The following is a 24,625-nucleotide window of genomic DNA, read 5'->3' as shown; positions in this document are numbered from 1 at the left end:
GATTTTAAACACAACAAACCAATATGTAGAGAGGAGAGAAGGCCAAGAAATGGACGGCTGACCATGGAATCCAGAAGAACAAGGTACAATGCATTCTTTTCATGACTGCCTGTTTAGCAATGGCTGTCTAGCAAAGTCCAGCAATACATACACTGTCGTCACACACATCACACACCGGGGGGAGCCAGTGCCCTTCTATTCTCAGTTTCACTTCTCTCTTGTGTTTGAAGAGTGTTGTGGACACAGATGAAAAGATAGTTCTTAAGAATAAAAATATGAAAACAAGAGAGGCACTGGAGGCACTTCACAGCAACCCAAGAAAATCTTACAACATTTAAATGATATTGATCTCATTTTATACAGTTTATTTATTGTTGATGAAAATGTAGACGTACCTTTGAATATTTATACATTCATATCTCCCTGAATTGTTCAGTAGTCTTCAAGACATACATTTATGAAACTAATAACTTTATTAAATCATTCTTTATCACATGTATACAGAAATATGAAAATATTTACATCCAGAATAGTGTCTGTTGTACAAAGATCTTAAAATTTCAATATAAAAATTACATTTTAATATACATTTAATAGAAAAAGAATAGAAATCAATAAGGATGAAAAGGTATAGCATGCTAGATCAGAGGTAGTTATATTTTACAATACAATAGCTAGCTTTATTACAATCTAATCAAATCGCACGTAGTTCTTTTTAATCTTCAGTTTATAGCATCAACATGTGCGATATATTTCATGTTTTGCTCTACCTTAATCATGTGGACTTGACAATGAAAAAAACTAAAAACTGACATTGTGAATCTCAAACATAGGCTATGCAAGTACATGAATGCAAATGCGTCTAGCTGTGCGAGCTTGAATTTAATGCAGTGTTTAATTTTGTATTGTGTTGCATTACAAATTATTACAAAAACATGTTTTAAATTTGATTTAGTGTGTTTTAATTTTTTATATATATTGCATTCTCAGTTAGTCAGGTGGATTATGGTAAGCATTAGCATAATGTCTTGTATAGTGCATTTTTGCTTCTGTCATGGTGGAGCAACAGTTATTAATTAGTTAAAATTAGCTGTCAACATGTTTATAGCCAACTACCTGAATTAACGGCACAAACACTTGAAGATATCTCTGTGACCCTTCAAAGTTTTGCATGCTGAATATATACATATACATACATGCATGAACAGCTTGCAGAGCATTGACCAAGCTTTCTATGTACTTGCAGAGAGTATGTTTATGGCAATATGTTTTAGCACCTGTTGGCATGATATTTTGTTGTTGTTGTTTTACAAGACACTAAATATTATTTGACAATATACATAGATATTTACCTCCTCATACATTTCCTTTTTTTTTTTTTTTTTGCGCAAGTAAGCAAGTGATGACTTGCAAATAATTAACACGACTTTGATATATACACACTTGGAAATGAATGCATAAACGTTTGTGTAAATAAGAATTGAGCTTTTTCGTAGAGACATTTTTTCACATTGAAATATTTAGATGCATAACTCCTTGTACATCAGCAAACATCCCTGTGATATTTTCTAATTAAAGGAATGTTCCAGGTTCAAAACAATGAAATGTAGTGCTCATGAGATGTGAGACCACTGCTGAATGTGCACTCATTTCTGGTTATTGATTACCAACGTAAATTATGCCATTAGATTTGTCTTTGTGTTTTGTAGACACATTGTGAATTTGAATTGTTATGCAGGTGCAGTACTTCACCTCGTAGACTTACATTGTATGTACATAACGCATGATTTATTAATTGTTTTGCTTGTTTAAAAAGAGGGTTGAGTCAAAAAATAAATTATTTTCAGTGAAAATTAACAATATTCCATGCATGGAGATGATATTAAACCCAGAACACTCATTTGAACCTAATTACACAAACAAGTTACAAAATAAATAAATGTGGATTTGTTTTTTTAAACATTTTAAGATGGTTGCTTAAATTACTTAATGGCCCACAGGATTATGTCACAAAATGTGTTTAGGCTTTTCTTTCCTTTTTATTTTCCCTTTAAGAATGCCATGTAGCAGTTGGGACAGGATGGTTATACATAGTCCCAAAATACAGTTCATTGTTCATTAGCTCTGAAGGTTTTAGGGGTCAGTTCATGACGTGGCCTCACGACTTCTCATGCTCAAAAGGTCCTTAAAAACTTTAGAGTTTAGGAGAAGACTTAAGAATGAGTTGAGAGATGCGTGGAGTGGTAGACTCCAGAGAAGGAGGTTCCATTATGAGTGTCCAGTCCACTGCTCCTAAGGTGCTCCTGCTCTTTGACAATGAGTCCTGGTGTTGACCTGACCAGGTTCTCTGCGACGTTATCCCTCTCTGTTGAGGGTTCCATCTGCATCTGGCATGGGATGAGAGGCACTGAGGGTGGGCAAGAAAACCTGGTGACTGTCTCTGGGTTTGGTGCTGATGAACTCTCGAATGCTGCATCTGCTTCAGCAGCAAAGGACACCAAGGCTTGAGTGGAGTCATATGAGCTTTTCTCCGTGTCAACAGAGACAAAGGAATCCAGGTTGCGGTCATGATGGAGGTGAGCTCTGCTCAAAAGCAGACGTGCATCTTCACGGAAGTGCGGATTGAAGAGAAGGTAGAGCAAGGGATTGATGCATGCAGGAAGAGGCAGAAGCACCAGGACGACTGATTTGACAACTTCCTCGCTCACAGGAAAGAGTCCCAGAAAGGAGGAGAAGGTGAGGAAGGCCACGGGGCAATAGAGCAGGCAGTTGGTGAAGATGAGCCAGGCTACATGCTTGATCATGGCACAATCCCAAATACTATCGAAATCACCCTTCATCAGGTCCCAGTACAGTTTGATGTAAGTTCCGGTGATCACCAGGAAACACAGGGAGTTCATCATTATCAGAGCAACCATGAAACCCAATGTGGAAGGTTCGCCATCCGGCAGTGGTGATGGCATGCAGAGCGGAGTTGCCCTGTACTCTCCGACTCCAATTAGCGGTAAAGCGGCGACTGTCAACGAAAGTGCAAAGCACACCACTGCGGCGGCTCGCACGCTTCCCAGAGAGGGTGACTTTCCATAGGCTCGAGCACACGACACGGACACGCTACACTGCACTGCAGCCAAGGTCAGGAAGAGTATGGAGCCCTCAGAGGCTAGAACTGAAAGAAAGCCTGTTGTTTGGCATCCTGCTCCCATTTCCCATTGAGCGCCGTGCAGGGCGAACTCTCCAAATGTCCGGGCATCAACCAGTGCCAGGGTGCCAGTGCACAGGCCCGTAAGCAGGTTGGCGCCACTGATGGTGCCAATGATGAACTTAACAGGGGAGAGATAGCTGGGGGATGCAAAGACTGTCATGAGGAGAAGGCTGTTTCCCATCAGCGAGACGAAAGAGATGAGCCACATGCCAAGCCGTACCACCCAACTGTCAAACAGGTTATCGCACGGTTTAAATGGACCTGAAGGGGTGAAATGATAAATTAGAATTTAAGCAGAATGAAAACATCACCTTGAAGCCTATTCACACCAAGACTGAATTTCCATACGGATCCTATGCACAACAAAATGTTACACAAAATTCTGTGTAAACCATTTTTTTAATAGTTTTAACAAATTTAGAATTTTTACAAATTAATTACACATCAAATTGTTATACTTTTTTCGTGAGACCTAATGCATCTTTATCAGCATCTTTGCACCACGTCAGAAAACTTGTACTGCAAGAGTCTGCCATTTGTTTTATTGCTTATTTATGAATATTTGTTTTAAATATAATTAAAAAAATTTTTTTTTTTTTTTCAGAAAATGGCAGAAATTCGGGATAGTAAATGGTCTTGGTGCAATAAATTGTTTACGCCTCATTTTCCTTGCGATAAAATAAAATATTTTGTTCTCTTTGTGTTTTTCAATACAAAAAAATGACACTTTAGTTAGTCCTATTAAAATGCAAAAAGAACAGTGACCCATCAAAAAATCTAACCAGAGGAACTGTTGTATAAGTATTAGGTCATAGCTGAAACCAGCTTTCATTCTTTGTTAATTATTTATTTATTTTTTTAATCTGTGTTTCTGGAAACTGCAACACTTAATCAAATAAAGCTAGGCTTAAGTGTCGGTGGGGATTTGGAGAAGCATGCAAAGTTTTGGTGTAAAAAACTATTTGCAAATATGTCTTTCTTTAAAATGCTTGTTGTTCAGTTTGTACTTGATGTGAACAGGCCTTTATAGTCTTGATGGCAAACGTTTAAGCTTGAGTTCAGATCTGCTGCTGGATGAATTTACCTGGGATGGGGGTACACTGTATGCTGGTTTGTAGTTTGGACTCTTCAATAGCTAACTGGAATTCCTCTAAGTCAAGGTCATCTGCAAGTGAACACATGAAAAGCATGAGGCACCTTAGGTTTGTGCATGTACGCCAGTATGATGAAACTCAGTGTTCTTCAAGATGGCATGATGCACTCAGTCTGGCAGAAGATAAATCACCATGTTATGGACATCTAGTCTGCTGGAACGGATTAATTTATCTAAGGGCTTTAGCGCCACTCAACACCGTACACATCTCAGTTGCAACTTTCCATTTCTCCTTCAGCTTGCAATCAATCATCAAGCTTTGTTCACGTTCTGGGTTTGTTATTTTCCGATAACCCAAATGGTATGTTTTGGACCTTGAATTGTTAATGTTTATCTAATGTCCCATGGAGTGTAATTACAGAGAGCTCCTTTCAAGTCTGAAACCTGATCAGATCGCATCAAGGAATGCATGGAGAAAAGACACATTTTATTTCATCTGTCAAATACCTGCGGTTACTGTAAGGCCCTGACATGTTTCTACTGTGCTAATTAAAGATGAAGAGACTGGCAGATAGAACAGAGCAGATAAAAATAGACACACATACACACACTCTGTGGAAAACTGCTACAAGTGGTGCTTTTATGTTCCTTTCATATGAGGAACATGTTTGTGTAGGGCCAGTGTTTTCATTTTTGGCTACAGGGGCTCTGATAAAAGGTTTACTGTACAAACTTGAGTGACTTGCTACAAAACAGTATTGCAGTTTGGAAACTTGTCCCGATAATTTCAACCTAACCAACTGGTTTCTTCTAGCTGTTTGCATGTCTGTTCACATGGTAAAAAAAACATCTCAAGAAGTCTACCTGTTCTGTTCAGTGCAATAGTATTTACATAGGGATTCTCAAATTCTGGCCCAATTTCATGCAGAGTTTTGCTTCAACTCTAATCAAAATGAAATCATAGCTCTTGCTTTGATTGTCAAACACTGATCATTCTGCGCAGCACCGGTTTAAGTCGAACACTCCTAAGCTCTTTAGGATAACATAAAATTGATAGGCAAGTGAGTTTGGTCAAGGTTGGCGCTAAACTATGTAGGAAAGTGGACCTCGAGGGTCAGGACTGAGAAACCCTTATTTACATGGTACTCCAAGTCACACCATCAGTCCAGTGTTTAGATAAGCGGTGTCCAAACTGGAGGGCCGGTGTCCAACTTGCCTAAACAAACCTGCCTGGAAGTTTCTAGTATGCCTAGTAAGACTATGATTAGGTGGTTCAGGTGTTTATTTGGGCTTGGAGCTAAACTCTATAGAAGAGTGGCCCGCCAGGAGTAGGACTGGACTGGACTCCCCTGGTTTAGATCATTAGCTGCTTTTCCACTGTCGGGCCAGTGCTTTTGGTTCCCCAAAGCAGGTCCTGGAGTACCACACAAACTCTGCACGTTTTATGTGAAACACACCTGATTCAACTCATCAGCTAGTTAGTAGAGACTTCAACCCTGAAATGGTTGTGCCAGATGAGCGAGACATGCCAAATATGTACTGTTGGGGGTACTCAGAGCCTACAGTGTTTGGGGTACTCGGGGGGCCAGAGAAGAACTAGCCTCCAACGGAGCCTTGTTTCTCCCAAGGTTTTTTTTTCTCCATTTCAGTTACTGATGGAGTTTTGGTTCCCTGCCACTGTTGCCCTTGGCTTGCTTAGTTGGGGACACTTAATTTCTGGCAATATAATACAGTGTGGAAGAAAGTAACAATAAATAATGTGCAGGTGACCAAACTTTTGGCAGGTAACAGTACTCCAAAGAATACCTTGCTATTACTTTGGTAAGTTAATTGCAATTGTAATATGAAAAATGATAAAGCAACCTTTTTCTTTACAGTTACAAAATTGTATAATGTTTCCAGATCTGTAGGATGGCCTAGTGAAGTTGTAGGACTTACAGTTGTTGTCGGTGTGAATGGGGAACAGGGACAGAGCTTTCTTCTGGAGATCTTCCTCTTCACTGCCCATCTGTCCTTCCCACTGGGTGGCTGCTTTGTAGCTGTTGCAGGCTCCAAAAACGCAGCATTGATAAGCATATGGCATCTCAATGACCCTGTTTCAACAATAGTGACACCATATATAAAATGTTGTTTATATCGGCTGTTTCTTCAGTTGTGCCAAAAGGAGTTTGAACATTAAAAATAAGTGTATATTGCATCAGTTTGAGGAAATATGAAAACTATAAAAGATCCCATTTCAGAGGAAGAAATCAGAGAAAGAATGATTCATCAATCTGCAAATGATGCATGAAGTAAACTAGCAATACATCTAACCACAAGGACTATTTTATATGTGTTTGGGTCACAGTTGACACCGTGATTCTCTTTCATTTGCTTTTGCTTAATCAGTTGCTTTTGGGAAACGGTAATACTTGAAATCTCCCATTTTTCGAGGTGCTAATCAAAGCACGCAAGTACTTAAGATAGTCCTTAAAAGTTTTGGAGTGTCTCCAAAGCTTTTAGCAGTTGATGAATCGGGACCGATTATTTACAACAGCCTCTCTATATTGCGAATATTGAGGTATCTTGAAATAATCTTTCCACTTGTCATATGACTTGCTTTGAGCCAGATATTCTAGGAAACTTAACAAACAGAAACCGTTTATTCGTACCAATGAACAGAATGTTCCTTGAGCAACATATTATCTTGAAACTGTCAATTCTATAAACAGTTGAATGTTTCTCTGAAAACAAAGCAAAACCTTAATTTGTTTTTGAGCTATTCAAGGCATTTGTGTTGTGGGAATTAATAACCACATACGCTTGTGAACTTTCTTTGATGGTTTAACATGAAAGTGTTTTAATCTGTTGTTGTGCGGGATGGCGGAGTTGATTGATTTTTGGGGTTATTGGTTACCACAAATGTACCTTATGTTGGGGAGGTCTTCTTCTCTGAAGGAACGCGAGAGTGCCATGTTTCCTTTCAGTTTAAGATGAGTGAGACTTGTTAGCCCAGTGAGCGGGAGACTGCTCAATCGGTTCCCAGTGAGATCTCTGGATGGAGGTAAAAGATCAGCAAGTGTAAAAAAAAACTTGCAGATGGAGCTACAATTGAAGTATCTACTTAAGCCGGCAGGGATTGTAGGATTAAAATTATTTACTGTTGTAATCAACAGCATGCCATAGATGCTGTAGATGGAGCTGTACTTGTATTGAGCCCAGAGCTGTCAACAAATACTACTGGTTTTGACTTCTTTACCAGTGATTTGACTTTTCTGTGGATGTTGTTTGCTAGTGATTTTTCACAAGGAAAACTAGAGGTTTATAACTGTTGCAGTATCTACTCGGGGTATGACGCTCTACTCATTCACCGCTGCACACATTTATCAGCCACACTCTGTCACTTTTTATCAGTCTTCCTCATTCATTCATCACATTCTTCACCTAATGCTGCTTGCATTTAATCGCCTGTGACTGACGACGCACGTCTTCACCGCTGTGCTGAGCTTTTAACCGTGATTACAACCACAGTCTTTTCACTTTAAGCCAATGATGACAGAAACTCCAAAGTGTGCATCATGGAATCTCTTTGTTTGTGTTAATGGGATGGTTGTGCCAAGTCACAGTCTAATAACAGTTTTTGTACGACTACACAGACATCTAGATTCTGAGGTGTGTAATCTTCATCTTCAGTGCTAAATCCAATGATATGCACTGCCACTGATTTGCATAAATTATACTTACAGTTTAATAAGTGACTGAAGAGAGGAAAAGGCATCAGGGTGGATGGTGTTGATCCTGTTCCAGCTTAGATCCCTGTAATGAGAAATCATTTACTCACCTGTGCATCTGTCATTTCTTATTTTCTCAGAAAAACATAAATGTTTTTGCTCATAGATCTTGACATTTTATTATTCTCAAGATCTGATATCTAAAAACAGTCTTGCGCTCAAAATTCTTTTAACAATAATCATTATTTAAAATTTTAGCATGTGATTTTCTACCTATTGGTTGTGCAAGATGTTTACGGTTAATTTTTGTAGAATGTCTTGGCCTCCAGGGGGAAGTATTGGTGAGTCGATACTTCTTTTTTCTTTTCTTTTTTTTTTTTTTTTCCTATGCTTCAATTTAAAACTGTGTGCATGCCCTTGCCACAATATCAATATTCCCCAAAGTTCTATATATACAGTAGAAATTGTTCACTCAAATTGTTCTGCTAATAATTTGTATTGAAAATGTGTATTAAATTAGAAAAAATACAAAATAGAGGCTTTTTTCAATGTAACACTTACAGCCAGCAGAAGATGAGCGTGTGTACAGTACTCACAGTGAACGCAGAGAGCTGAGCTGTTGGAATGTGTTCATCTCAATCTGTTTGATCAGATTGTGCTGCAGGCCTCTGCCGAGTCAAAACAAAAGAACTGGTTTTACTGCATCACACACACACTATGGCAGACATCATGAACACACTTGAAAGCTTCCCAAATATGGACATTGATGGATTGCTACAGTAATGACTGTCATTTGTCAAGTACTATGTGGGTTATTTAGGGCTCTTAGAGTTATCATAGATATGTTAGTGATATTACTCTATTCCCGTTTCACTAGAGAGAGAGAGAGAGAGAGAGAGAGAGAGAGATGTCCCAACTCACATCTCCTGAAGAGAGGCACAGTGGTAGAAACTCGGCAGCTCTTCGATGACATTGTGCGACAGCTCCCTGAAACAAAACACATAAAGACTGTATTATGCATGCCAGGCCAAGGCCAGTAGTTGGCCATATCACTTTTTTTTTTTTTAAAGAAACACTATTTGTCTGCATACATACCTATAGACTGAACATGTAATACACATGCACAAAAAGTCACAGTTTTCACAAATTCATGTTTTTATAGTTTACGTGGAGACAATAGCAATAGGGTAAATTTCAAAAACTTGCAATGCATTGTCAGGCCCCCAAAACAACGTTATCGTGTAAATGAACTGCCAAAATCTTCTCATTCTTAGTAGAAACGTTTTTTTGTGTGAGAAAAACCCTTAGAATAATTGTTCTGTGCCAAGTGTACTTTTTTTTTTTTCACACAACAATCATTATTTTAGCAGTTCTGACACTTTGTAATACAAAAAGTACAGACTTACACTATAAGCCTCAATGATAATGCTAAGCATTTCCAATTAAGTCCCAATTGAGTCCTTTATAGAGCTATCTAATTGAATGTATAATGACCAGCTTCTTTAGTTCAAGTTAGCATGATCTCTTGACGGTTACAATTCTCCCATTTTTCTACAAATGCACCATCTCTCCCTTATACTGTTTCTGAATAAACATGTAAACATTGCTTAATGTTATGTATTGAAGTGTATATGCAAGAAGAAACCCTGGAGGGAGAAGAAGCAAATATATAGAGAGAATGGCATGTTAAGCAGCTACTTTGCCCAGAGGTCTAATTCTTCATTTGGACAGTTACATAACGTTTCACTCTTCCTGCAGGGGTTTCTCTAACTGAACTTGCCCACCTTTAAGTGTTTGCTCTTATCCATCTTAAACAATGATTAAAGCAAAGCAAAATATAAAAAAATGCTTGATCTAAAAATGATTTTTAAACTTTTAAATTGTTTGCATAAGCATGGCTCAACTGATGAAAATGATCACATTGCTCTCTTTGTAAAGTTGGCAAAATATCTGCCTGCTGATGTGTTTTGAAGTTCATGTTAAAAGAGGCTTTTAGGAACTCCTTGAAAGTTTGGCTTCATCAAATCCCTCAGGATGAATTTGAACTCGCTTTGCCAGCTCGGATCTTTAGGAATCATTTAGATATGCGCTTCCGAATGTGTTTGTGTGTTGCAGGTGCGTATTTGTGTTTGGAAACTCACAGCACTCTTAATTTAGGCAGCAGGTGGCAGAGATCATATGGCAGGCCGGTCAGTCCAGCTCGGGTCAGCGTACTGGGAGAAATCAAAGAGAAGAGTTTGCACTGAATGTGTGCGTGCGCCAAACAGGAGACAAAAAACAGAATGTGCATGCACTGCAAAAGATTAAGAAAAATTAAGAAATTTTGCTAATGTGAATAGAGTATTGAAGATTCTCAAAATACATCTCATTTTAAGGATATCCAGACATATTTTTTTTATTGGAAATAAGACAAATCTTATTAAAACTGATACAAAATTTCAATGCTTTCAGACCTGTAGGTAAATACAAGGCGCAATGTAGTTTTTTTTTCTCAAAAAATGTAGCAAAGATGTAATGATTTCCCTTAAAATTGTTCAACTCAACAATGACGTGAGATTGGTGCACAACCAAAACCCGTTTGAAAAGCCTTCTCCTTTAACTCTAATGAAAGGTTTAACTCCCCTTTAGGATCAGTAATTATATACAGGGCTTTTTATTAACTGATCATTCACTAATAAACTTAAGTGTTCGGTTCAGTATGCCTTTGCCCTGCATCATTTTTGACCTTGTACGAAACTCTCTGACATGGTGAGTTCAGTAAAAGCATCTCTATTTTGTCAACGGTTATTCCTTTGTCCTCATCGGTGGGAAGAACTTCTGGAAGTCTCTTAACTGAAACTGATCCTGCGTGAAATGGGGACATTTGATCTCAGACTCACAGAACTTGCAGGCTGGTGGTTCCTTTCAAATCTGGAAACTCTCGGATCTCAGTGGCCCCGTTCAAAGAGCTAAAACGAGATTAGATAACTCATTAGTGAGGATCGTTCTGCTAATGAAGATGTCATCCAGCAAAACCACAGGGATGTCTACTGTTACCGTACCCACTTAGCTCTCCATCATCTAGAGGCAATATTATTCCACTTTATTCCATCATTTGTATTACACTCACAAGTACAACACTACCCAAAATCAACAACAGAAGACTTCATATCACAATAATGAAGGCTGAATAAACTCTCACAGCATTCTTATGCACTGTCTGTGTAACTGGAGAGAGATAAATTACTTTATTAGTTTTTTGAAAAGCTAAATCTCATATTTTGGCATTTATGAGGTTATAATTGAATCGTGCTGTTTTTGGAGACAAATTACTAGTTTAATGTTTACTTATAAGAGACGTGATGGCAAGAGGTGAGCAAGATTACAGTATTCATCAAAATGAAAGCAATGATGAAATGGAAATTATACACATTTGCCAACTGGTACTTTAAAGGTGCCTTATCGGAAGCCAAACTGCTCTGTTTAATCATGTGTATGCTATCATTTCACACATAGACTTGTACTTACAGCGTGTGTAACTTTGGCAAGAACTGAAATGCTGATCCGCCAACAAACTGAATGGGATTTTCGTAGAAATTACTGAATAGAGAAGAAAAATACATATTTTGTTAGAAACTGCATAGATCATTCTAAGTGAGTGCCTGCTCCATTTTACAAGAATATTTGCATTCTTTCAGGAAAGATTGTATTTAAGCGTTAATAAATGACAAATTAAATTCTAAATAATAAAACCCAATATGCTGTATGCTGAGAAATAACTATTTGTTGTACTGTACAGTAACAGGGTTGACAGTTTTACAATTCATTTAGCTACCGAGATTTTTTAGTGTAATATTGTTATTTCTTCAAACTATTTCAAACTAAAAAAAAATCAGTTTTTTGCTATTCAAAATCTTGGTAACAGGGCTGAAATGTAAAACCAACTAAAATTGGTAACAGGGTTGACATAAACAGATCACTTTTTTTCACCATATTTAAACAGAGGTAATATAGACAAAATAGAGTAAATTTTGCCTTTATCTCTCCTCTTTTTAATTAAAATAATTGTATGCCAACTCTGTTACTATCTGTCACGTTCCCTCTCGGGACACAAGGAGCGAGGAGACGTAGGAGTTCCAATAATCACATTTATTGGAGAGACACACACAATGAGACGAGGAGCTTGGGGAGAGACGAACATCAATGACGTTTATGACGATAAGACCGGACACAGGGGCTAGGAAACACAGGGCTTATAAACACAGGGAAATAAGGAACAGGTGTGGACTAATCAAACACAGGGCTAGAGACTAATTAAACTAATGAAGACAAACGAGGACAGGAACAGGAAGGCCAAATATGGGCACGGGAGGAGGGGAAACACAAGACAAGGACTGACATTACGCCCCCCTCCGGAAGGCGTGTCCTCACGCCTAACACCATCCAATGGGGAGGGGGGGTGGGCGCTCTGGAGGCCTCCAGGGCGGTGCCCGTTCCAGGGGCCATGGCGGGTCAGGGGACTCGGGAAGCCATGGCGGGTCAGGGGACTCGGGAGGCCAGGGCGGGTCAGGGGACTCGGGAGGCCAGGGCGGGTCAGGGGACTCGGGAGGCCAGGGCGGGTCAGGGGACTCGCGAGGCCAGGGCGGGTCAGGGGACTCGGGAAGCCACGGCCTATTTTTTTCGGGTCGTGTGGCCTTGGCCCTTGGCCCGGCCACACAGGCTGTGACCCTCTTACCCCCCCCCAAAATTTTCTTGGGGAAGCTCCCCCCTGGGAGCCACAGAGGAGCGGACTCTGTCGGGCGCTCTTGCAGCGCGGACTCTGTCGGGCGCTCTTGCAGCGCGGACCCTGTCGGGCGCTCTTGCAGCGCGGACCCTGTCGGGCGCTCTTGCAGCGCGGACCCTGTCGGGCGCTCTTGCAGCGCGGACCCTGTCGGGCGCTCTTGCAGCGCGGACTCTGTCGGGCGCTCTTGCAGCGCGGGGCTGGACGGAACCAGCGGGAACTCAGGAGGGCACGTGCGTGGAGCCGGCACGGGAGGGCACGTGCATGGAGCCGGCACGGGAGGGCACGTGCGTGGAGCCGGCACTGGAGGGCACGTGCGTGGAGCCGGCACTGGAGGGCACGTGCGTGGAGCCCGCACTGGAGGGCACGTGCGTGGAGCCCGCACTGGAGGGCACGTGCGTGGAGCCGGCACTGGAGGGCGCTCGGGAAGCGCGGACACTTGGGGGCGCTCGGGAGGCGCGGGGCTGGATGGAACCAGCGGAGACGAAGGAGAGCCGGACGGAACCAGCGGGAACTCAGGAGGGCTGGACGGAACCAGCGGGAACTCAGGAGGGCTGGACGGCACCAGCGGGAACTCAGGAGGGCTGGACGGCACCAGCGGGAACTCAGGAGGGCTGGACGGCACCAGCGGGAACTCAGGAGGGCTGGACGGCACCAGCGGGAACTCAGGAGGGCTGGACGGCACCAGCGGGAACTCAGGAGGGCTGGACGGAACCAGCGGGAACTCAGGAGGGCTGGACGGAACCAGCGGGAACTCAGGAGGGCGCTCTTGAAGCGCGGGGTTGCGGGGGTGCTCTGGGCTGAGGACAGCAGCAGTGCTGGGAAGAGTTGGGTGGCCGGAACATTTGGCAGGGTATGTGGAGGGTCCTGGCGAGCGGTGAGCTGGTGAGGCCGGGTTGTTCTCGGGTTGGGTTGGACGAAGATCGGTTTGACATTCTTCGACTTCGAAATCAATGCCATGTACATTGAGGACATAATTTATCAGCCCGATAAGGGAAAAACTGGACGTGGGGATATCGCAGCTGATGACATCTTTGTCCAACCCAAACCGAAAACACACACCGAGCGAGGCGTCAATCCAGCTCACCTCGTTGGAAAGCTCAAGAAACTCCTCAACATACTCTACCAACTCCCGACCATCCTGCCGCAGACACCAAAGCCTGTCTTCAGCCATAGTGTTGTTGTGGGTCCGGTCTTCTGTCACGTTCCCTCTCGGGACACAAGGAGCGAGGAGACGTAGGAGTTCCAATAATCACATTTATTGGAGAGACACACACAATGAGACGAGGAGCTTGGGGAGAGACGAACATCAATGACGTTTATGACGATAAGACCGGACACAGGGGCTAGGAAACACAGGGCTTATAAACACAGGGAAATAAGGAACAGGTGTGGACTAATCAAACACAGGGCTAGGGACTAATTAAACTAATGAAGACAAACGAGGACAGGAACAGGAAGGCCAAATATGGGCACGGGAGGAGGGGAAACACAAGACAAGGACTGACACTATCATAACTATCACATATTTATTTATTTTTTTTAAATACGATTTTGTTCATTAGATTGAATGACGTCTTTCGGATGAGTCGTTAAACCGAGGTACTGACTCTCTGTGGTCATTAAAAATCCCATGACACTCATCGTAAAGAGTAGGGGTGTAACCCTGGTGTCCTGGCCAAATTCCCGCCACTGGCCCTTGTCAATCATGGCCTCCTAATAATCCCTATCTACTTGATTGGCTTCATTACTCTCTTCTCTCCACCTGTATCTGGTGTGTGGTGAGCGCACTGGTGCCGTAGTACTGTGGCTGCCGTCGCATCATCCAAGTGGATGCTGCACACTGGTGGTGGTTGAGGAGAGACCCCGCCCCCCCCCCCCCCCCCCCCCACACACATGATTGTAAAGTGCTTTGGGTGTACAGCAATACACAATAAAGCTCTATATAAATGCATAATTCATTCATTCATCTTTTGACATACGTTTATGTCCATTTTTTTCCAATAAAAAAATTTATTTTCTTTATTTTCTAACATATTTTCTAATAGGTGTAGAGTGTGAAAAATGTTATTTTATTATTATTTTAATTCTATGGAATAGTACATTACTTTAATAATAGGTAGTTATGTTGGTAACATGATTGACATGTGAACTGGAAACATTAAAAAAAAACATTAAAAAAAAGGTTTAAAAATATTTTAAACACATTGCCAATGAAAATCTAATAATAAAGACAAACATAGACAAAATAAAACTAATTTTGCTTTCTCTCTTTCTATTGTTAAAAATATCCAATGCCAGCCTTTTTACAATCATAATTTTTGCTAAAAAATTTAAAATTCAATACATAAAATTACACCCTTTACATATGTCCATTTTGTTGAATACAACTTAATACATTTGCTACTACAGGGAGAACAAATACATTTTTAAATAAAACTGCATTTTGTTGATGTGTTATTTACACATACCATTTGCACATATTTAAACTTGTAAAAGAGGGCAAAAAAGGCACCCGTTTGTAAAACGACCCAAATATTTGTCACACATTTCCTGGTCCATTGGCTGAGATAAACTGACTTTTATAATGTCTTTCTATCACACAGTGAGGCATGTTTAGTCAACAGAGGAGCTCTTTACTGTCGTTGCTGAGACAAGATACTCACATGGTCTGCAGAAGTGGGTTCCCCACAAATGCTCTCTCAGGAATGGCCTTAATGTTGTTGTTGTGGAAACCCCTGTAAGACGCATGGAGAGTGAGAATATGACCATCTGCACACTTGAACACAATCCCCTATGGGATGAGGAAATCTAGCGATCAAGACCAGCTTTGCGGAGTGCTTTTGCTAACTGCATCTGTTCCGTATAGCCTATAAATTGTAGCGCTGACGTGCTATTCGGAGCGGCCGCACATTCAACTACTGCAACAGCTTATAATTCATCATCATCTGCCGTCACTATGAATATAATTTATGGCACACGCGTTGCCAGCAAATTGTAATCCGAAAATTCTAAACAGTCTAAAATAATTACGCGTGTTAAATAAACAAGGCTATAAGGTCCTTTCTGGGTGCCGAAAATGAATTCATCACCTTGGACAATCGAGCCCAGTTGCATTTTATCTCAAATTCCTCCATAAGCACACATGTGAGCCATTTGGTTGAGTCAATTCACATTTGCCCATGTAAACATCCTTTGTATCTTACAGAAACACCTGTCAGGAGGTGGTCCCGCAGGCAAAAAAACACTTTAGGATACTTGAGAAGGAAGGACTTAAGAGCTCATCTCCAAGCATCTGCTTTTTTTCAGGAGACTTGTGCTTGAGAACCACATTCTAGGGACTAAGCGGGATTTACAAGGAGCACGAGGCCAGGCCAAGCGGTCCACTTTAAAGGAAGCACACTGACGCATGTATGCCGGGTAAGTTAGTTTTGGTTACTTACAGTTCCTGAAGCTTGGCGAGTGTGCGAATGGCCACGGGGAACTCTTGAAGGTCATTGAAGTTCAATTCCCTAGAGAAAGGAGACCAACCATGAGAGCAGAAGAACTTTGTGAAACACAAGCTAAGAGAAAAAGATCTTGTATGTGCAAATGTTTAGGACTTAATAAGTACAGCTATGTCTAAGTTGTGTCTTGCATAAGACCACCTTTCGAGCAACAATTAGCGGTCTCGTCACATATTAGCCCAACTGTTTTGACGTTTTTATTTGATCTTTTATCCTACGTGTCTGTAACATAAGCAAATACTTAAGAACTGTGGTTCCAATCAGTCAAAATCCCTCCCTGTGACCTTGCGGGTTTTCCGTGTTGGCCGCTCCTTGGAGACCAAGACAGCTGTTCTAAGCTAATCGGACATGTCGTGACCTCTCCTCTGCATACATTATTTTTGTTGTATGCATTTCATTAGCCTTCTAGGAAACCTGCGTCCAAAAACCGTGCTTGAACCAAAACACGGGCGGTTGCTAAGGGCGAGCGGCCTTTACACGCAGGTGCAAGAACAATGTGTTTATGGCCATAGTTTGCATGTTGTTTTTCTTGGATCTCAGCGTTCCTTTTCATCTCCGATTCTTTTGGAGTTTTTCAGAGAATAATTATTGGGAAAATCCTATAATTGAACAGGAGACGTTTTTTTTTTTTCCACAAACCCTCCTTTTTGCCCAGTAAAGACAACTGGGTGGCATTAATAGGTGCATTTTGGCCCTGTATCCCCTTGTGAAGGCCCAAGACTTAGTCATATCGTCCGCTCCCCACAGTTACAATACCCAATGCTCAATATGTCTCTTCATACCCATAATTATATGTCGTATCCCTTAATGTGAAGTGTACGTTTTCAAAACTGTCCAAATGTTTATATATTTTAGGTTTTTTAAAAGGAAAAAAAAGTGCGTTTGAAGTAAGCTTGGTGAATAGGGGTGGACCCGCGTTGGCCGCCATCCAGAATGGGCGAAGCACTTGCTTGATTCCAGTGTGTGGGTGTACATGTGTGTGTCTATATGTACGTGAGTGTGTCTGTGTTGCACAAGAGTGTTAAAGCGAACTTGGCCTAAATTTGAGGTGAAAAGAAAAAAAACTATTTAAGGAGATTCTTGATATGAGACTCTTGACAAATTTGTTTAAAGCTGAAGTATTTCTGCACCATTAGCATCACAAACGAAATTGCAAAAATAACACATTTTCAAACACAAAGATAGATACACCCCCAAACTCATGGCATTGGTTGAACCATTGTTGGCGGGCTGGTTTGGATGCATCTCAAGAGGTATCAACCTATGAATGCTTACTTGTAAATGCTAAAAATGAAGATACCAAAAGGGGGTTTTCACAGTGATGCTTTAGAAAAAACATTTTTAGTGCCCCAAATAACATTTCTTTAAAAGAACGAAAGTTTTATAGTGTGATATACACTTAAATAATTCAAAGAACCTTTTTCCACTATGAAAAATCTCTTGTGGAATGGAAAAGTTCCATGGATGGTGAAGGTTCTTCCTGGAACCGTCAATGCCAATAAAGAAACTTTAATTTTAAAAGCAGCACTTTTAATCAACATGAGCCATTTAGATTATATGAATGTGAATCAACATCTCTTTATTCATTAGTTCACTCACTTCTAGTGAGTCATGTAAGTGTTTAAGTAATTTTCTTCAAACACTGCATGGAAATCCACTTGCGCTTGCGGCCTATAAAATGGGCTGCATATGGAGAGACTGGGAACACGCTGCTGTGGGTGAGCCGTGCCGCGTGGTTCTGCCATGTCTACATCCTGGTTTTGTTTAGAACATCCGTCAGTCTTGTTTGGAGACATTACTTTGATATAGCAGAGAAGAGGAATGCCTTTCATTTCCTGGGAAGACCTCATTGTTTAGAACGGGAGCTGTCAGTTACCTCGATTTACAATTCGTCAAACCACGCAGAAGTTTGTTTGAAAGCTAAATCATCAGGCATCATAACAAAACAACACTGTGGTGGCCACTTTGTCTGATGATTGTGAATGCGTTTTCTGAGATAATTACAGTGATGGGGATTACAGTAGCATCAATAAAAAGATGAACATTGTCCCACGAAAAGATGTCTGAGACCTCCTAAAGAAGGCAAACATGTTTCCATCTGTTGTTTCAAGAAACTCAACACTTCCCAAACACACATGTGCAACTGAACTGAGACAGCTGGCATGATTTCTTCCAGTGTGTCATGTTACATATAAGAATATTTGCCTCAGGAAGATTAGTTTCCTGCTTAGCCATTATTATAACGGTAATTAAAATGTAATTCAATATGCAACATGACTACATATTACAGTTTCTGGGAGATTTTTTAATCGTGTGGAATTTTTAATTGTAATGCATACATGCTTACTACTTAAATGTTTTTCAAATTGTTTTTTCACATATATATATATATATATAATAGTATATTAAGATATATTAGTCCAGCTTCATCTAGTTTTATTTAATTACATTATATGCTATTATATTCAGTATATAATTCTGTTTTAACAAAATAAGAAACCTGCGTATGCACATCCTGATTGAGAATCACTTCCTATCGTATCATAACTAATTTTCCTATCACTCAAGCCTTGTATCATTTTTGTCATTTTCAAGAGCTTAAATATTTTCTCCTTGAAACAAATCTCCTTCCAAAAGCCAAATTTAGCGAGCCACAGAATCGCCACGGGAGAGTTTCAGTGCACGGTTTCTCAGTGATTGCTTTCAAATGAAGTGTTTCAGTTCAGTGTGTGTAATTCTCAAGACTGAAATCTTTCTCGTAAAGACGTCATCTCTAGCACTTCAGCAGGCTGTTAAAAAGCAGGTGTGAACCTCTCGTTATCCTGGAGACCACTGTGACTTCAGCATATGCTTATTATTTTAAAGCCAAACTTTCATAGCATGGTCTATGTAATGTCTTTCATACATTACATTACAAATATGCATTGGCTCTGGTTCGTAAGCCCCTTTCAAAATTTCTCATGAATTTTAATAGCATTTCTAGTGTATTTATTGAGCCTATTTAACATTTGATCTTAATCTACCATGTCTAGTAATATATAAATTACTGTATATAGCCTGAATTCCAGCAGAAAACGTGTACTCTTGTTTAGCTATGATATGAAAATTGTAGCCAGTAGCCATAAAATCATGATGTTCTTAACTGTATTTTTAGTAGTATATTAATTTGTTCATACTCATTAATATTATAATAGGTAAATTGCATTCAGGTTAATGTAAAATTATATAAAATATATAAAATACACCAGTCTAATATATATTAGAGGTCAACCACCTCTAACATGGGTCATGCTACTGACATTGTACAAAAAAAATAAAAATAAATATATATATAATTTTATATAATTTTAATTTAGTGATAGAATGCATAATAACACATAAGTATTCAGACAAGAAAATACTGTCTTGAAATCAGATTGCTACATTATGGAGATTAAATCCCATTACATTTCCCACTCAATTTAATGATCCTATGTTGAATATATGAAGCTAAAGGACAAATGGAAACATTATATATATATATATATATAAAAGGACGGGAAACAGGAAACGAGACTATAAACAAAACAAACTAAACTTAGAAAACACAGAATGGCTCGGTAAGGCAGCTAACACTAGGGGAGTGATAAACGCAATGCAATACTCGGCAGAGAGGAAGAGGAAGTCCATGGTTTATGTAGGGTGTGTGATCAGTGCAATCAGCTGTGTGTCGTCAGTGCAATGGATGATGGGAATTGTAGTCTGAGGTGGCGTGTAACAGTTAGTGTGGTGCAAGATTCCATGTGGTGAGCGAGTGACCTCTGGTGGTGAGTTAACGGAAGTTAATAGACCAGATTCATGACATCAATGTATAGTGTCCACACTGCTTACACATATACTTTTGTATGGAACACTGAAGAAATCACCCAACACTGAAGTCATTGTCAGGACATTATTGTTGTTTCTATCACAGATAATGAAAGACTGCCATACATTCATTCTTTAATGTTAATGAGAGGTAAGAGTGTTTTTTAGAAAACAAGGTACTGCAATTAACGTGCGTATCTCAACAGCAGAAGTATTGTGTAAAGAATGATTTGTTTATAGTGAATACAAAGCTGAACCACTGAGCATAAGTAGAGTCAGGCGAGTTTGCTAGTAATTTTGATTTATATTTATAGGCACAGCCCCTTCCATAATGATTCCAAGAGGATGCCAAAATCAAATAACAGATCAGGGTTTGTTTGCATTAAAAACAGGAAATGCTTTCATGTTTTTAATCTTTCATGAAGGGACGATCTTACTTACAGAGTCTCGAGGCTGTGCAGTCCCTCAAAGCAGTTCTGTCCGAGGGTCCGGATCATGTTGTTATGAAGATGCCTAAACATGAAAACATTCATTAGGATTATAGTAAACATCAAAACATACTCCAGGAATGACACCTGCTTGGCTGTGTACATTGCTTCAAATGAATGTAAACCGGTGGCGGATGAGATGTAAAATTAATCCACACTATCATTTCACTGCTTTGTGATTGAAAGAGTTTAAGATTCTTGTGGTGTCCTGTCAAACCAAGACATGTGTTCCAACTTCCTCTTATTTCATGGCTTCCCTTCCTTATACTGACACAAGCTCTATAGTTACTGTGATTTAGTCAAATAGATCAAGGGTTAGAGTAAAACATTTAAAGTTGGGGTTTGGGGTTTTAAAGGGTTAGTTCACCCAAAAATGAAAATTCTGTCATTAATTACTCACCCTCATGTCACTTGTCGTTGTACTCTTGTGAATGTGCGGTGGAGACTGACACGGAAGAGAAGAAATTGTTAAAAAACAAAAGTTATGTTTGTTTTCTTTGCGCACAAAAAGTATTCTCGTAGCTTCATAAAATTGTGGTTGAACCACTAACGATGTCCTTACTACCTTTCTGGGCCTTGAATGTGTAAGTTGGGTTGCTGTCTAGTAAGGATCGCAAAGCTCTCGGATTTCATAAAAAATATCTTAATTTCTGTTCCGAAGAACGAAGGCCTTACGGGTTTGGAATGACATGAGGGTGAGTAATTAATGACAGAATTTTTAGTTTTGGGTGATATTTCTCTTTAAGAACATTCCTACATTTCTCATCTGATTGAAGGGACTAGATATATGTTGAGGTTAACTATTAAACAAGTTGATCCAGGAAAACATCCTACTTGGTTTATTCATGTTGTGTGGAAGTAGATACGTACAGCACAACCAGGTTGGAAAGATTCCTGAAGGCATAGTCTGGGATGTGGGTGATACGGTTTAGGGCAAGGGTCATAGCCTGGAGCGAAGAGAGGTCATTGAGGGCGCTTACTGGGATCTCTGTCAGGGCATTGTCATCAAGCCACAAGTGCCGCAGGGACCGCATACCCGAGAGGGTCCTTGCTGGCAACTCCATAATCAGGTTGGCATCCAGACGCCTGTTTTTATTAGAATAAACAGAAGCAGATGTCTATTCCCGTACACAGTTTATGTATGGAGCAGAAAATTAGCAGATAATACAGTCAGTTATGTTTAACCAGGTCGCCAGGTGTCAAATTAGCAGGAGATATTTGTGAAAAATGAGCAATTACAGGACTGGCAGTATATTTCCATGTAGATGAATCACTAAAGGAAGTTTCTGAACCTGTGTCAACTAGACACTGTACATTACCTACCCTTTATAAAATATACTTGTTTTCTTCCACTAGCTTTTTTAATATTGAGGCCTGACCTGGCATGACTCCAGCCCCACAATGTTTGTGACCCAGTCAACAGCAACACTCCTTGTCCGTGCAGTGTCCTGTCACGGAATCCACCTCTTTCATTTCATTCATCCAACTGCCACGCCTTCCAGAGAGGTACATAAATAAGATGAACAAAGGAGCCACCAATTGTGGCTAAACAGAAAGAGATACCATGCTGTGGTCTGCGGTCACAACATTTCTGCTTTGACGATATCATAATTAAAGCATAATTTTGTTGCCTCTTTGTTTCTATCTTTTGTTCTTCTGGTGTAAGGATTGGCACGACCACCTGAGTAATTTAGTTTTCCCCCCAAGCGATTTATGTGCAAGTGTTTTATGGAGCTATCTTTAGTTACTCTAGCATGGACTTGTTTAATGAGAGTTGTGGCACGGTCACCGCTCTGAATGTTTGATGAAACATCGGAAGCCCACAGGTGGAGTGCTATGCTTTGTGGGTTTTTTAAGTTTTTCAATTTAAAGCATTCAGAGAAAGGGTGCTAAATCACAAGTGGCTTCCAGAGGATACAAAGAAAAGTTGTGCAATCACAAACCAGGCGTACAAGGGCTGCCGAGGCAAAGATTCCACTCTCGATCCAACCACATGAAGGCGTTTCAAAAATTGGTCATTCCTCTTTAATTTTGTTTGCGCCCATATGGTGTAATAAAGCACCGACTGATAATTTGATGGCTTTGCAGCATGGTGAGTTGATTTGGTTAAAGCCACCAAAGGAATTTTTGCTCCACATTGACTGGAATGCTTTAAGATGCTATTGAACAGTTTTTCTCTCAGATTTTTTGGAAATTAAACAAAGAAACTGAGCTAAAGATAAAAGCTGTGAAAAAACAAAAAAAAACAAAAAGCATCAGAGGTTGCTGGAAATAATTGAAAGTGCAGACGTTTGGATTCTTTCACAAATAGAAATTCTCTCCCCCGACCCCATTTCTTTGCAAGGCTGTTGTTCACGGGCCTTGACATCTCCACAACCAAGATGAATGTCCTTCCTATGTCAACAAGTTAAGACTTTGATCTAATGAATGTTTCCCCCTGGATTTAGTGGATGGGGCCGGTGTTGAACCTCAGCGATCAGCAAGACGTGATGTATGATAGCAGCAGAGCACGTGGAGTTAGCCGCAAGCACTTCCTCTGCATTTTTTCCCCTATGACCTTTCACACACATTCATTTTACACTGGCCTCTCCTCACCTCCCCTCTGGCCTTCTCAACCCTCCAGTTCTTCAGCTGAGGGTAATGCACGATGAGCATCAATCGAAGAAGAACTTGTACCCAAAGTACAATGCCATTTGGCTTTAAAAACGCCCTGTATTTTCAGACTGCATTTCCCATGCTGTGCAACCCTGCTAGGTAAACACCAACATCTTGCTGATGACGTCTCAATCATCTGGCTTGATAGGCTTAAGATTTGAAATTGAATGTGTGAACATTACTTACATAGTCTCTTGTGTGAAATCTAATTGGTAGGCATCATATTATCAAAAGGTATTACGTTGCCTCTGATTTAAGGAAGGTGAGTCTTGTTGCTCAGCTTTTACTGGATCTTTATCAGATCTTGCTTTCATAGATTAAATCCTGGATGGATGGTCTTGACATCAAAGGATGCTCTGTGCTGAGTGCAGCAAGTATAGCCTACAGTCCTAAACTCTAAAGAAACAAAGATGAGTTTCATCACCAATCCTCTGTCCTGCCCCAAATCATCTTCCCTCTGTCTACATCGGGCGCCAGTGGACTTCAAACCTTATAGCCCCCCCAGTGGTTAACCGATCCCCATCTTATCATTACCCTAAATTACATGTTTATTGAGAACTAAATGCCTTTCTACTCTTGTGGGAACTCAGGATAGAGCACCTAGCTAAATCACTGCATATTCTTTGTTATGGGGGATTGAAAGTGAGCGTAAATTGTCTGGACGAATGCCAGAGTATCTGCCTTACTACAGTGAGGGCCTGGACACAGTCTATGCACGTCTGGAGCCTCTTCTAGAACCAGGCACGTCTTCCATGTGGGAAAAAAAAACTCTGTTGGTGGCAAAGGAATTAAATTTGTACGCCATGACTCTAATGAAAACATCCTCGCAAAGGTAGAGGGAAATGAGCGCATGGATATTTACATGGAATTATTCATTTGGAAAAAGTGGGTGTACGGCTCCGGGATGATGACTGGCATTGGGAATAATTGAAAGGAGTCGAGGGGTGGATGTAAGTGGAGCAGATGGACAAGGCCAGACAAAATACGAGACAATATTTAGATTCTGACCTTTTCATGGGGAACCAGTTAGGAAGGGGGCGTGAATCCGATTAGGAGGGAAACTTTGGACATAAGGGAAGAGGGAAGAATAACTGATGGAAAATTGGGCTCTTCACAGCTCATTGAATCTCCCAGCGCTCACTCAGGAGCCAGTGCACAGTGTCTGGCGGTTTCCTCATGGGTTCCAGATGCGCCAACAGCCCTGTAAAGGTTCCTCTTTTTCACCGTTCTGATATTAAATGTGACGTATCATATTTGTCTCTCTTGTGAGTTAGCATTTAGCTAATAGCGCTTAGGGAAAAAGTACAAACACAGAACCACTGAATTAATTTTCAAACTGTATTAATTTTGAAAAACTGAATTGCAC

At 40.5% G+C, this 24,625-nt stretch overlaps 1 protein-coding gene across 1 annotated transcript in view; it reads right to left on the bottom strand.

The window, feature by feature from the left end:
- Nucleotides 1-462: 462 nt before the first annotated feature.
- Nucleotides 463-24,625, bottom strand: part of LOC306860819 (leucine-rich repeat-containing G-protein coupled receptor 6-like) — an 89,901-nt gene continuing 65,738 nt past the window's right edge. The window contains exons 5-18 of the mRNA XM_079402762.1: nt 21,475-21,690; nt 20,558-20,629; nt 16,208-16,276; nt 15,431-15,502; nt 11,513-11,584; nt 10,885-10,953; nt 10,147-10,218; nt 8,927-8,992; nt 8,602-8,673; nt 8,019-8,090; nt 7,203-7,328; nt 6,234-6,388; nt 4,287-4,367; nt 463-3,463 (exon numbers count right to left, since the gene is read on the bottom strand). Of these exons, the coding sequence (XP_079258888.1) occupies nt 2,214-3,463; nt 4,287-4,367; nt 6,234-6,388; nt 7,203-7,328; nt 8,019-8,090; nt 8,602-8,673; nt 8,927-8,992; nt 10,147-10,218; nt 10,885-10,953; nt 11,513-11,584; nt 15,431-15,502; nt 16,208-16,276; nt 20,558-20,629; nt 21,475-21,690 (2,464 nt within the window). The 3' untranslated portion in view covers nt 463-2,213. The remainder of the gene's footprint in view (nt 3,464-4,286; nt 4,368-6,233; nt 6,389-7,202; nt 7,329-8,018; nt 8,091-8,601; nt 8,674-8,926; nt 8,993-10,146; nt 10,219-10,884; nt 10,954-11,512; nt 11,585-15,430; nt 15,503-16,207; nt 16,277-20,557; nt 20,630-21,474; nt 21,691-24,625) is intronic.

This window comes from Barbus barbus (genome assembly GCF_936440315.1).
Source record: "Barbus barbus genome assembly, chromosome: 41".
NCBI classification, from domain to species: Eukaryota; Metazoa; Chordata; class Actinopteri; order Cypriniformes; family Cyprinidae; genus Barbus; species Barbus barbus.
Note: the sequence above shows the minus strand (reverse complement) of the source record. Positions and strands in the feature narration are given on the sequence as shown.